The sequence below is a fragment of the Aphelocoma coerulescens genome, chromosome 4 (assembly GCF_041296385.1).
Source record: "Aphelocoma coerulescens isolate FSJ_1873_10779 chromosome 4, UR_Acoe_1.0, whole genome shotgun sequence".
NCBI classification, from domain to species: Eukaryota; Metazoa; Chordata; class Aves; order Passeriformes; family Corvidae; genus Aphelocoma; species Aphelocoma coerulescens.
The window spans coordinates 20,453,044-20,465,139 of record NC_091017.1 but is presented as its reverse complement, the minus strand read 5'-3'; the positions used below and the strand labels follow the sequence as shown (position 1 = coordinate 20,465,139).

The following is a 12,096-nucleotide window of genomic DNA, read 5'->3' as shown; positions in this document are numbered from 1 at the left end:
CAAAAAGACCTTGGCAGTTTTTATGCTATTTCCAACATGGATGTCTCTAGGACCCATTGCCCAGAGCAAACAGGCGCCTAAAGAAGTGAAATGCCTAACTCCCAGTTTAATTCTCTACACATAGGGGCCATAGAACTTAGTCTCTTATATCCCTCATGAAATACAATCCTTTTTATTTTACCAACTTGAGTGTTGTAAGAAGCTTAACTCTTGTGTTAGCAACAATTTCTGACAAAAATTCAGAATGTTCTTTTTTTCACCCGTGGTAGTCTGTGAAACCTATCAGTGCTGCAGTAATACTGTGTCATTATCTGCAATACATAAGAACCATCACTTAGGCAAGAGAAAAGCCTTGGAAGAGCCTTAGTTCCCAGAAAAATGGAGGTGCTGATGGGAAAACGGAGATTATATTCACTAGTGGTAAAAGCAAGTAATAGTTGAAACAGAAATTGTTGGAAAATCTAGCCTAGCACAGCTTGAGATGCTGCATCTAAAGTGCTATCTCCAGATTTGGATAAATTCATCCAATACCTGGCAGTAAGGGATATAGGCCATTACATTTAAATTATGTGACTCTGCTCCCCCCACAGTTAATGTCAGACTGGTACCCCCAAAGAGGAATTTATCCCTTAAAAGAACAGGTATTTAAGGTAGGTGGGGCTCCGCCATTCCCTGAAGAAATACATTTCTCTACTGACTACAGAGGAAACCTGAATGATGGCTTATGTGGGGGCTTCACTTTCAAATACCTGAAGGTAAAAAGCTGATCTTTAGTGGCTGCATTATTCATTGAACCTGTGAAATCTTACCTCACCTCCCTTGTGTTTCTTTGCAGCCCAGATGATGGATAGTGGATGGTCTACCAATCTGTATAAATACCTAATTCATTTTCTAATCCTAAAAAAGCCCTGACTTTACCTTGGGGCAAAGACTTCTTAAGGTTAATTACACATCATATAAAATTCTTTCAAAATCTTATTTAAGTTAGATGTCATTCAATTTCCCAGAGTACCTTCTCCTTCAGTGATGAGAAAGGATTGTTCACATTACCTTCTATATTCCTGTGATATTTCCAGACCAATACTTTCTTTAAAAAGTTGCTAAAATTAGCTAATTATATCCTTGTTTAGATGCTTAAGGACTTTCAAAACCAATGCATCCTAAGCTCAAGAACCCCTTTTGCACTGCCTACCCTTTTAAAACCCCAAGAAACACCTTTCTGTCACGAGGAGACCAAATTGTTGGGATATACACAGGCAGCCCAAAACAGTTACAGACAATCTGCAACTTATATTACAAAATGACTTCCATGTACGTAGATTGGCAATATCCTGAAATGTTAAAGCTTCCACTTTTTTTGCAGTAGGAAAAGTAAGTCAAGAATTTACGTTCACATACAGATAAGTTCTAAAATGCTGCTGAACAGAGAAAGCCTGTTATCAAAAAGCACCTATTCAGCTCTAATTTAAAAAGAATAATAGCCAGTCTTCTTATACTTTTAAAAGAGTTTGTTTTTTTTTTTTAATGAAGTGTAGCTTTGAGCCACATTTAGAGTAAACCTAGGGCTTTAATAAAACCCTACATAACTAATTGACTCTACACACTGTCATTTCATGCAACCCTTTACGGTTTAACTTTGCTTAACTTAAATTCATCACTCTTTTCATAATTCCAAGTATTTTCCCATCTCTATGATAGCAGGAAAAGGCTCAGTAAGCACATGGATTCATGCCTTGGGCCCCAAAATACCTGTTTGGCTAGCAAGGAAAAACACCAGAGTGAGTATACAGGACCTTTAGTAGCTGTTAGGGGTGATGAAACCCAAATAAAAACGATGGATGATGTGCCCCCTCAAAAGCATTCAGAAAGACCCATGGAATTAATTTTAATATGGTGCAAATAAAGCAGAGGGGCAGATGTTTCCTGCAGGCAAGCAGGAGGGAAATACAAAATAAAGCATGCTATTGTGTCTCCCCACTGCCTGCCAATATGAAGTAGTAGGAATGTTTTGCTTTTCCTTATTTATTTTTAAATTTCAAGGATTAGAAAAGATTGATTTATTGAACTGCTGAAAATCTACAGGAAGGAGTTGGGAAGTCCAGCACTCCCCTCATAAAGCAAACGGGTTCATCGTTAATTAGTGAAGGAACATCTTCATGGCGAGAAAAATCAATAGCAAGCAATAAAAGAGTGCTTAAAGGATTTTGCCTTCGCATTTCATGACAAAGTTACCACCTTGATGGCATGAAGCCAGATGGCTACCTAATCTCCTTCCTTAGGCTGCTTGTGTTCATTACACAGCCTTCCAAGTAATCATTTACCGGTCTCATCTTCTGGTTCCCACACTGTCTTTGCCAGTAGGTGGCCAGTCCCCTGAAGACATCTGTAACCATCCCGAGGGGTCAGTGACCCTGCCACAGCTTCATTTGCAGGAGAAACTCCTGCCTTTGCATGCCTTGGAGATCTGTAAAGGTTGGGGCTTTACCACCTGGCATAAGGGCAATTTTCTATATACTGAAAGGCACTTTTGGTTTCCACCAGCAGATCTGCAAATATTATTCAGACTAACGAGGCCAAACCTTCCCTGGCCCTATGTGACGCCCAAGCCTATGATTTGGGGCAACCAGTGGCTGGGCTTTTCTGCCAAAGGCAAAGCATCATCCCTTTACCCTCAATTCACCCAGGGAAGTCATGTCCTGCTTTCTGAGACTTGTCCTTAATTATTGCAATTGGAAAGAGCAATTCTGTTAAGTTCATCTCATTTTCCGTAAGTAATTAATTACCCTCAGAATTGCTTACCCTGTTTATTTCCTTCCTCCTAACTTTGCAGAGGCATGGCACAATTATTCAAGCCACACTGATGTGTAACCACATATCTAATTGTTTCCACACTATATGGATTCAGCAAAGCCTTTAGACACATTTGTATTATCCAAATAGCACCAGCAGGGCTTGCTGACAAAGTGCTTAAAATGTATGGCCTTTTAAAACAATAATCATGATTTATGGGTTCACAGAAAGACTGTAGGTATTTAATATCTTCCAGGACACTCTCTCAAATCAATAACCACTCATTGATTTTTTTTTTTTAAATTCAGAAAGGATGACACCCGTCAGTGGGAAGATTAGTGCTTTACAATAACCATTCAACATTAACACAACCATCACAAAAACATAGGTAAACAACTGAAACCTCAAACCAAAACAATCAGATATCAACCAAACCCTTCTGTGAAAAACTCAAACAGGAGCAGATTGCAACAAATGAAATCAGATGCTGCCATCATCATCTCTGGGGAAAAAAGGCACCCAGACAAAAGTGCAGTCTCTGATGTTTTTCCAGAATTGGAAGGGCTTCTGCCTCTGAGGTGCTCACAAACTCTACCCTCAGGCAAAATATAAATGTGCCATACCTTTTCTTGGTAGGAAGTTTGTAAATAATTCATTTTGTGTCAACTCTGAGTGGTTTTTCTGGGTTTGCTTTAGGCTGCCTGTTCAGGTTTGCTCATGCAGAGATGCAAATGAAGGCTATATAGGAGCAGCACTGAGTTAACCAGGGGACTAGGAAGCATGGTGCTTTCTTACACAGGGTCCAGGGAGATCTGACAGAACTCTTGGCTTGTTCAGCCTGATAAAGAGGAGACTGAGGGGAGACCTCACTGCAGTTGCACCTTCCTCATGAGAGGAAGCAGAGGGGCAGACACTGATCTCTGCTCTGTGGTGACCAGTGACAGGACCCAAGGAAATGGCCAGGAGTTGTGTTAGTGGAGGTTTAGACTGGATATCAGAAAAAAAGTTCTTCATCCAGAGGCTGGTTGGGCACTGGAACAGGCTTCCCAGGGAAGTGGTCACAGCACCAACCCTGACAGAGCTCACGAAGCCTTTGGAAAATGCCTTTTGGGTGTTCTCCCATGTAGAAGTCCAGGAGCTGGACTTCAGTATCCTCAGGATATTCTATAAATCTATGATTCTATGACCATCAGGCTGTGAAGACATGGTACTCTCTCTCAAGGCCACATGAAACACAAAGATCATGGCCTGAGCTCTAGGACAATGAAAATGAGGGAAGCAGTTTCTAATGCCCAGCTCAGTACTCCACAGCCCGTATCTAAACTTTGCGGAGGGGAAGGTTTTCCAAGGGAGAAAAAAGCTATTCCTCATTTTCCAAAGCACCCAGATCATTTGGTCATCCTTGCAAAACACTCCTGTTAAGATTTCTGGTGACAGAGAACATGCTGTCTGCACATCCCAAGCACTGTTAAAACACACTTACTTCTCATCCAAGTTTATCCAGACCCAGACACTGTCTCGGGAACCCTTTCAGTTCCCTAGGATCAGATTATCCTCTCCTGGAACAGGAATCCATGGATGATTCCTTTACAGAAGCCATCCCTGGAGCTGTTGTGCTTTAAGCCTGCTGTCCCCAGAAGTCAGAGGAGTCCAAAAATGCTGCATACAGCACAGCTGGGTGGGAAGGAGAGATTTTTCAATGTCCTCTTCCTGAACAGCCCACTCAGTTAATCTTTCTATTTTGCTAGTTGGGCTGTATGAAAATCATTAAAGAGAGCTCACTCTGTACAGGCACTGTTGTTTTATTTAAGTTATAGGCAATGTCCAGTCAGGACATGGGTGCATGAAACTTCCTCTCCCCATCTGCTGCTCCAAATAGGGAGTGTTCATGTTGCCAGACCCTCAGCCCTTTCTCCACAAATCTGAGAGCTCTGAAGACAAAGGACTGGACCCTTTCCACAAGAGCTGAACCCCCTCATTGTACCGCGCCCTGCCTCTGCACTCCCAAGCAACCATAAACCCAGAGGTAATGAAGGATTAAAGTGCTGCTGTTCTGCAAGTCCAGTCCCCTGGGTGAACCCAATGCAATGTTCAGTTCCAGACCCTCTGGCATAACAAACTATTTCCAAGTTGTAGCATTTTATGATTAAACAAAGATGATCTGGAAACCAATAGAGGATCTAAATCTCCATAGAGAAAGCTGGAATAATCCTTATTGTTTCCCTACTTTGTTTTGCTTCTAAAACAGCTAGAACAAAGCACAAATTAATCTTCCATTAGTAAAAGCATACCTGCTACAAATTATTGTTCTTCACTGGTAATGTAAGCTCTTCATATCAAAGGAGAAAAAAAAAATCTTGCATTTTCAAAACTCATTCCCCACTGCACCAAACCCAGGATGTTTACTTTTTTTCTGCATTTCAATCAGCTGAGTAAATAAAACTAGACTGGTAAACCTCTGTTCCTGCCAGCACAATACCGCCGTGTTGAATCAAGGATTTAATTTAAACATTTCTGCAGATGATTTTTGGAAGTTCTATTTAACCTGTGTTTTCAATTTCTACCTAACTAAGGATTTTTTTTATGACTTAAGCAAACCCACAGGACTGAAACAACAAGCTAATCTGGGGGCTGGGATTAGTCATGTCTCTTCAAATAAAATACATATGTTGAAGCACGAAAATGAGCAGATAATCACTTACACCCATACAACATATGGGGAGAGCGGGCTATGGCAACGCTTTTAAAAGAGGCAAATCTTCAAAAGAGGCTTCTCAGTTTTGTGCCTGGTGCTCCCCCATCCTTCACCTCCCCCAGCCTGGCCCAGACTCTCTGAAAGAGCCCAGACTGGGCTTTGCAAGGTTTTACATAGTAATAATCAAGGTTAAATCTTTTACATTTGGCTCCTACTTTTGGCTGTTAAGTTGTGCATTCTTAGATTTATTTCTTGCAAGCATTTGAGCAAGAGAATTCTATGGAAATAAATATATAATAGAGGAGTATGGTGTGGGTTTTGTTTCCAGTCAGAAACTTGAGAGAACATACACTTTTTTGTTTAGTCATTAAATCAGGGCTGGATGCCTTTAGCTGTGGACCATTTGAAACTTCCATGGCAGCCAGCAAGCTGAGGAGGGCTCATTTTGGTCATCTGAGGATTGATTTCTGAAGGCTGCAATGCAGGACATTTCCGCTTCATCCCCGTTAATGGGATTTCAGCATGTGAATCCGGTCACAATGCCTAAAAACACTATCTCCTGTGTGCTCGGAATAAATACATGTTTTTCTAGGGAATTTCACGTTTTTGATATAGTGTTTATTCTTTCATTGTGGAAGATGGGATGGGAGCAGGTTTCCACAAGAGGAAGAAAAATTCAGTAGAACTACAGTGATTAATGCCAGGATTAAACTATCTGAAGGCCCCTAATTAATAGTGCCTCTTTAGCAACAAAAGGTGCTCCCAGCTAAGATCCTGGGTCTCCCTGTCTGAAGGAAAGAAAATTAAATTTCCAGCATGACTTTCAGGTGAGTTTCTACTGCACTAAATGAGTTTTTCCAACAAACCCAGGACTGCAGCCTGACACACTCCTCTTTGGAGGGGTGCCTACATGTGCTTTCTAAAGAGCATCCAGGTGGCCTATGGCACAAACCAAGCTATACCCTGACTAGAACAATAACACAAAAAAGTGGGACAAAAAGGGAAACAAACTGACAAAGCCCTTTGCCTCTTGCCTTCTTTCTCGTGGGTCTGCAACTGCTCTTGGCAGCTACAGCTGACGTGTTGCTCTTCCAAAGTAAACAAAATAAAATCTCGGTGCCACATACTACAGCACAGAAGAATGTCAGGAAGTCTGGTCTGGCCTGGGGAAACACTAACAGATTCAACCACAGCCAGGCAGCACCAGGGAGAGAAGGGATGGATGCCCGTGGGAACTTCAAAGGAAAGGTTATGTCTGAAAGGAAGAGAAAATGATGGCTTCTGGTCTCTGCTGAGAGGGATCCTCTCCCATCCAGCCATTTGAAAATGCCCGTTGTGACTTCAGGTGCAGCAGCTGCTTGCCCCCATTCATGAACCCTCTTAATCTGCTTGTAGGACTTGCCTTGTGTTAGCTAAATGACTGCTCTTCCCTTCCCATTTTCCAGCAGTTTTCCATGTCACTAACTAACACAGTGCACAATGAGAGCTTGCAGCAAAGAAAGAGCTCAGATTTCACTAGATATGCTGAGGAGCACATCTGGATTACCATCAGTGTAGCTCCTCTTTCTTTCCCTTTACTAGAACCACAGTGATTTGAATGAACAGTATTTAAATGGCTGCAGAACAAGCACTGCACTGCCACACAGTGCAAATGCACTTGAGGAGGGGCTTCGTCTGAAAGCCTGTTTTGCACAGAGAGTGGTGGTTAAGCATCTGGAAACATGGACGATTTGCTGGGCTGCAGCATCTGGCATGGGTTGGATGAAAACCTGGTGTGTAAGCTACCACAGTACACACCTGACCACCTGGAAAGGAGCTGATGGATAGAAAATGGAAGAACCGTGCTGCACTATTCACATATAATGTATTTTCCTTTGTCACATAAGGCTTCCTACAGAAATGTGAATACGAAAAAGCTTCAGGGTTGTCTTGCCTGCGACAGTCTGAGACATTTTGCACATCTAACATCTTCCCAGCACAATGGAAAAGCATGAAGGAGAGACTTTGAGCTGCTCAGCTCCAGAAATCACTCCACACAGCAGCAACCTCCGGTAAAACAGCCTCACAGCTGCTCTAAAGAATTCCAGCTGGTAACACATCCTCATGAGGAGCCATCTGCTAGCAAGAGTGCATCAATACCGTGCTGATATGCCTACAGTCTCCACCTCACAGGCTACAGGTGCAAGCAGCACAGCAGGCTTTCGCTGTCCAAAAAGCTTATGTAGTCTCTGGCTTGAAAGATGTGTCTTCCCTGCAAGCTCATAAAGGCTGAGGGAATCAATCTTCCAAAACAATGCCTTCCTGGGTACATTTGTTGACAGTAAATTAGTCTGTGCTCAAGAGCCTTTTTGTGCAGCCTTTGCATCCCACTTTTAGCCTCAGAGGGGCCAGGAGTGAGACACGTGTCATGTGGGCAGAGCCACCAAGGACTAACCAATGCTCCTCTCTGCCCATCTCTGTTCACCAACAAGCCACATAGAGATTAAAGAGTAATGGTCTCAGTGGACTTGAAGGACCCAGAAACAGCCACTATAAAAGGTTGGGAAGGAAAATCCCCCCCCATCCTCTGTTTGGGGAGGCATGTGCAGAAGCTACAGACACTACCCAAGAGGCAGCTGTTCTGGCATTCTTGTCTGTGTCACTTCATACTAAAGAGATCTTTAAAGGACAGAAGAGATCCCAACCCTGGATGAATCCTGTGTAAATATACTGAAGGAAGACACCAAACAGAACTTCCTCATAAGGGCCTAGGTAAAAGCATGCTACTCTTGGGGATGGTACCTCTTATGAAACTGAAGCCAATATCTTCCTGGCATCAGTGGCAGGCACAGAAACTCTTGCAGCTCTGAACAACATATCCCACATACACAGGCTCACATCTTTTCCTGGCTACATGCCTCAAAAGCAGGACTAGAACATGGATCTTGCTGTCTCAGTGGGCACAACCGGCTGAATCGGCTCAGTACCAACCCGTCATATAGGGAGGATGCCACTGGCACAGAGGGCAGGACCCACATATGTGGTTACCCTACTTCTCTCTTGAAAGTGCTGGGCTAAGCCAGAAAAATTAACAAGGATAAAAATAAACCAGGTCTGTACTCATCAAATCTCTTGCTGGATAACCCCTGGGTAACCAGTGCCCCACCACAGCAATGTCAGAATCTCCCATGCTGGCACAATAATCCAGGGACTGTTCCTGAAGGTTAGGGAAGTTTATTTTTACAACTTTGCACAGTGCCTACAAATCTATCAGCCACACAGCATCTGGTTCAGGCACTGCCCTTTGAATGGCTTTTCTGTTGGTGCAGTAATTAAAGGTATCCCAGGTGACACCTGATCCCTTATCAAGTTCATTAATTTAAGTGGAGTTATTTGGCTCTCTATTTTCTATACTTCATAATGTATTTCTAACCTTTAAAGTGACATAGGCAAGGACCAGATTGCAGGGGTGCTTATTAACAGCCTATTAAAATATTTTATGGCCTTTATTTTTACGTTGCCATAGGGAATCAAGTATTTTGCTGTTGTTAAACAGGCTCAGGATTTATGTTGCGAGAGCTTCACCACAGCCTAACACAGAGTAATGCTAGGAAATGAACTGGGAGAACAAACTCTCATTCAGCTCCCCATGTGCTGTAAAGCTGTCACATGCAGATGGCAGCAAGGGGCCCTCCAATGCAGGCCCTCAGTTTGGTTTTATTAAATATAAACCGATACAAGATGCAAGGCTCTGGGACCTGGGTGCCTTTTTACTAACCCTGTAGACCCACAGAGGGAAGCTCAGAAAGGATCTTTGTGGTCCTCTGTGAAATAAAGTCTTCTGTGGCTTTTTTATTCCAGAGCTGCTGTAACACATCCACATTTTGCAACTGAGTTGAAGCCAATGACTGTGGAGGAAGACCACGATCTTACCTGCAACAAGACTATGATTGTATCTAGAAGACAACTATGATCTCACTGAAAAATTTTCTGGAGATTGCAAGCCCCTTGCTTCCCTAGGAAACCTCCCTCCAAGGTGAATTCCCTTCTCTGTAACAAATCTGTACTTCCTCCTAACACAAGCACATCCAACCCTGAGAGAACACACACCTTGAATTTAAAGACTTAATGACGTCCTGCTTAGGTATTCAGAAATTACAATCAAGTGTGTTCTGAAATGCTTGGTTTGATACACTTCCTAGGGTGAGCCTGGGGTCTTCCTGAGTTTATATTATGTTGCTCTTACTTCCTCAAGCATAAAAAGTAATTTGTAATGAAGCAACACATTTGGAAGAGTATCAGCAACGTACTTAAAAGTATTTTAATTGCTTGTGTTTTCAAAACGTTTTAATGAAGTCAAATCAGGAACAGACACTCATCTGCCAAAGAACCTATAAAATATTTTACAATGACATTATAATTGATGCAACTGGTTGTATAAATTCCTGGCATTTTAAACAAAGATACTAGAGATTAGCTCAAGAAGATTATTCAGTAGGCATTTATTATTTCTGCTTTAATTATAACAGCTTTGTTGTTGTTTTTTTCTCCCTAGTTTTTAATTTAAAAATGTCATACTGCAAGGCTTTCCAAACAGATTTTGTGTGGGTAACCTTACAGAGACTGTTCTCAGCAAGCAATCTCATAGCACTAATGCATGACAAGTAGCCATATTAATAAACGTTATTAAATGTACCATGCCTTTAATGCCTCATCCAAGATCAAATGACAGACTATCTTTCTGGGATCAGTCCTGGACATCCAGAAGGGATTGCTCCTCTAATTTCATTTTATAGCAGAGCAATGGCAGGAGAAATTGAGGTTCACTGCAGAGCAGCCTGCCCACAACCCGGGCAAATGAGGGCTCTGTGGGTTTCTGACCTCACTGAGGTCTCCTGCATTTGTACAGACCCCAGCTCCCTTTCCTCCCAACCCTTGGTGGAGAAGCTGCACCTAAGACACTCACCCAAAGGACCATGCCAGGTCATGGCACACCAATGGCACTGCAAGCCTTGCCCACTGAGAAAGTTTTCAGGAGGGGCCCTGACCTGCTTTAACTTAAAGCTGCATCTGCAAGAGTGGCTCAGAACTAAGAACAACTGCCTTGCTGAGAGCTGCCTTGCAACTGTGCAATTCAGACATCTTCTAACGAGCTCCCCTTATGCCTCTTCTCCCTTTCCTACCACAAAAGAGAGAGGAGAACCCACTTCAAGCCACGTTGCACCACGCTCTCCTTTCCTGGGTGAGCAGTAAACTGCTGACTCCCAACAATTTCCTCCTCCTGAAGCTCATTAGATGGTTTTATTAATTAGCAGGCTCCCAATCTTATCATGCACTGCACCTGAAATCTCACTTGCATTTTTGAAGAGAGTAATTAAAGCCAGAGGTAGTTGAATAAACAGGCACTGACAGAGAGGAGTATTCTCTCAATATAATGAAGCAGCTTGCTAAACAGTAAGATGCCCAGGCTCAGATGTTAACCCAGTACAAGGGCAAAACATGCTTTGGCTGGCAAGCACATCCACCCGCTGATGTGGGCACACCCAGGTAAATCCTCAATAACTTTGCTGAAAGCAATCAGACTTTGGGGAGAATTCGGGTCATGGAATCTGTCAGGGGCCAAAACAAACAGAAAAGAAGTAAGGCAGCCGCCCTCAGAGCACAGAGAAGTAGTAATAATGAACAGTTTCAACACCTTCCCTGTAGAGACTGCAATAATTAGCTGGTAATTATTGGGCACAGTTTCCTTTACATAGACTGGAAGGTTACCTGCTTCAAGGACAGAAAATGTAGCTTTGCCTCTTTCATGCAAAATTGAATGGAAAATGCTACCAATGGCAGCCAAATCCCAGGGTAGTGCTTTATCATCAGCCACTTGGTATCTTTTAGAAACCACTCTGCAGTGCCATAGCCCAAGGTATTACCCCTGGTTAGCACTGCTGCTGGCAGAGCTGGTTCCCATTTTGCTCCTCAGAGGAATGAGGGGATAAACAGCAAAAGACAGAAACAGGCAGAGAAAAACCACTTACTTGATATTGTCAAGACATCCAGATTCAGGTTTCAGTATGGCAGTATGATGAAACATTTTATAGAGAGCAATCCCAAGGAAGATGACATTAAGCTGCAATGGAGGGGAAAAAAAAAAAATTATGTGACACAGCACAACATGATGGGGATACAGTCAGCTCCTTCTCTGTAAAAGATGGGTTACTGTAGGAAATTAGCTCACAGTACAGTTTTATAGTGACTGAATCACAGAAAATTTCTAAGCATTTTATAAGGTGAGCTGGCCTGTAGATTGCAGGACTGGTGATGCCACAGCCTTACCAGAGCTGTGGCACTGCTGGTACAAGGCTGGTTCTACTGTAGAGCTTCAAACAGCATTATGGAAAATTAAAAATACTTGCTGTAAGGGCTTTTTCTGTGTCTGAGATGTGTACAGTCATGAAAAGTCACTCCAAGCATCTTACTTAGCCAGCTCCATTGTAACGAAGCATAAAAACCTCTTTTTCCATGAATGCACCCTTAAAACACAGTGTAACAGGGCAGATGGGCAGGGAAATCACAACTGATGCTTAGCACAATGCAAAGTTGAAAAACAAAAAGAAAACAGTTTGATTTATTCTGTAAAA

The 12,096-nt window shown here is 42.6% G+C and overlaps 1 protein-coding gene across 23 annotated transcripts in view; it reads right to left on the bottom strand.

The window, feature by feature from the left end:
- Positions 1-12,096, bottom strand: part of ADGRL3 (adhesion G protein-coupled receptor L3) — a 492,473-nt gene that overhangs the window by 41,057 nt on the left and 439,320 nt on the right. For all 23 annotated transcript variants that reach the window (XM_069012991.1, XM_069012990.1, XM_069012994.1 and 20 more), the window contains one exon: positions 11,494-11,585. In XM_069012991.1, the coding sequence (XP_068869092.1) occupies positions 11,494-11,585 (92 nt within the window). The remainder of the gene's footprint in view (positions 1-11,493; positions 11,586-12,096) is intronic.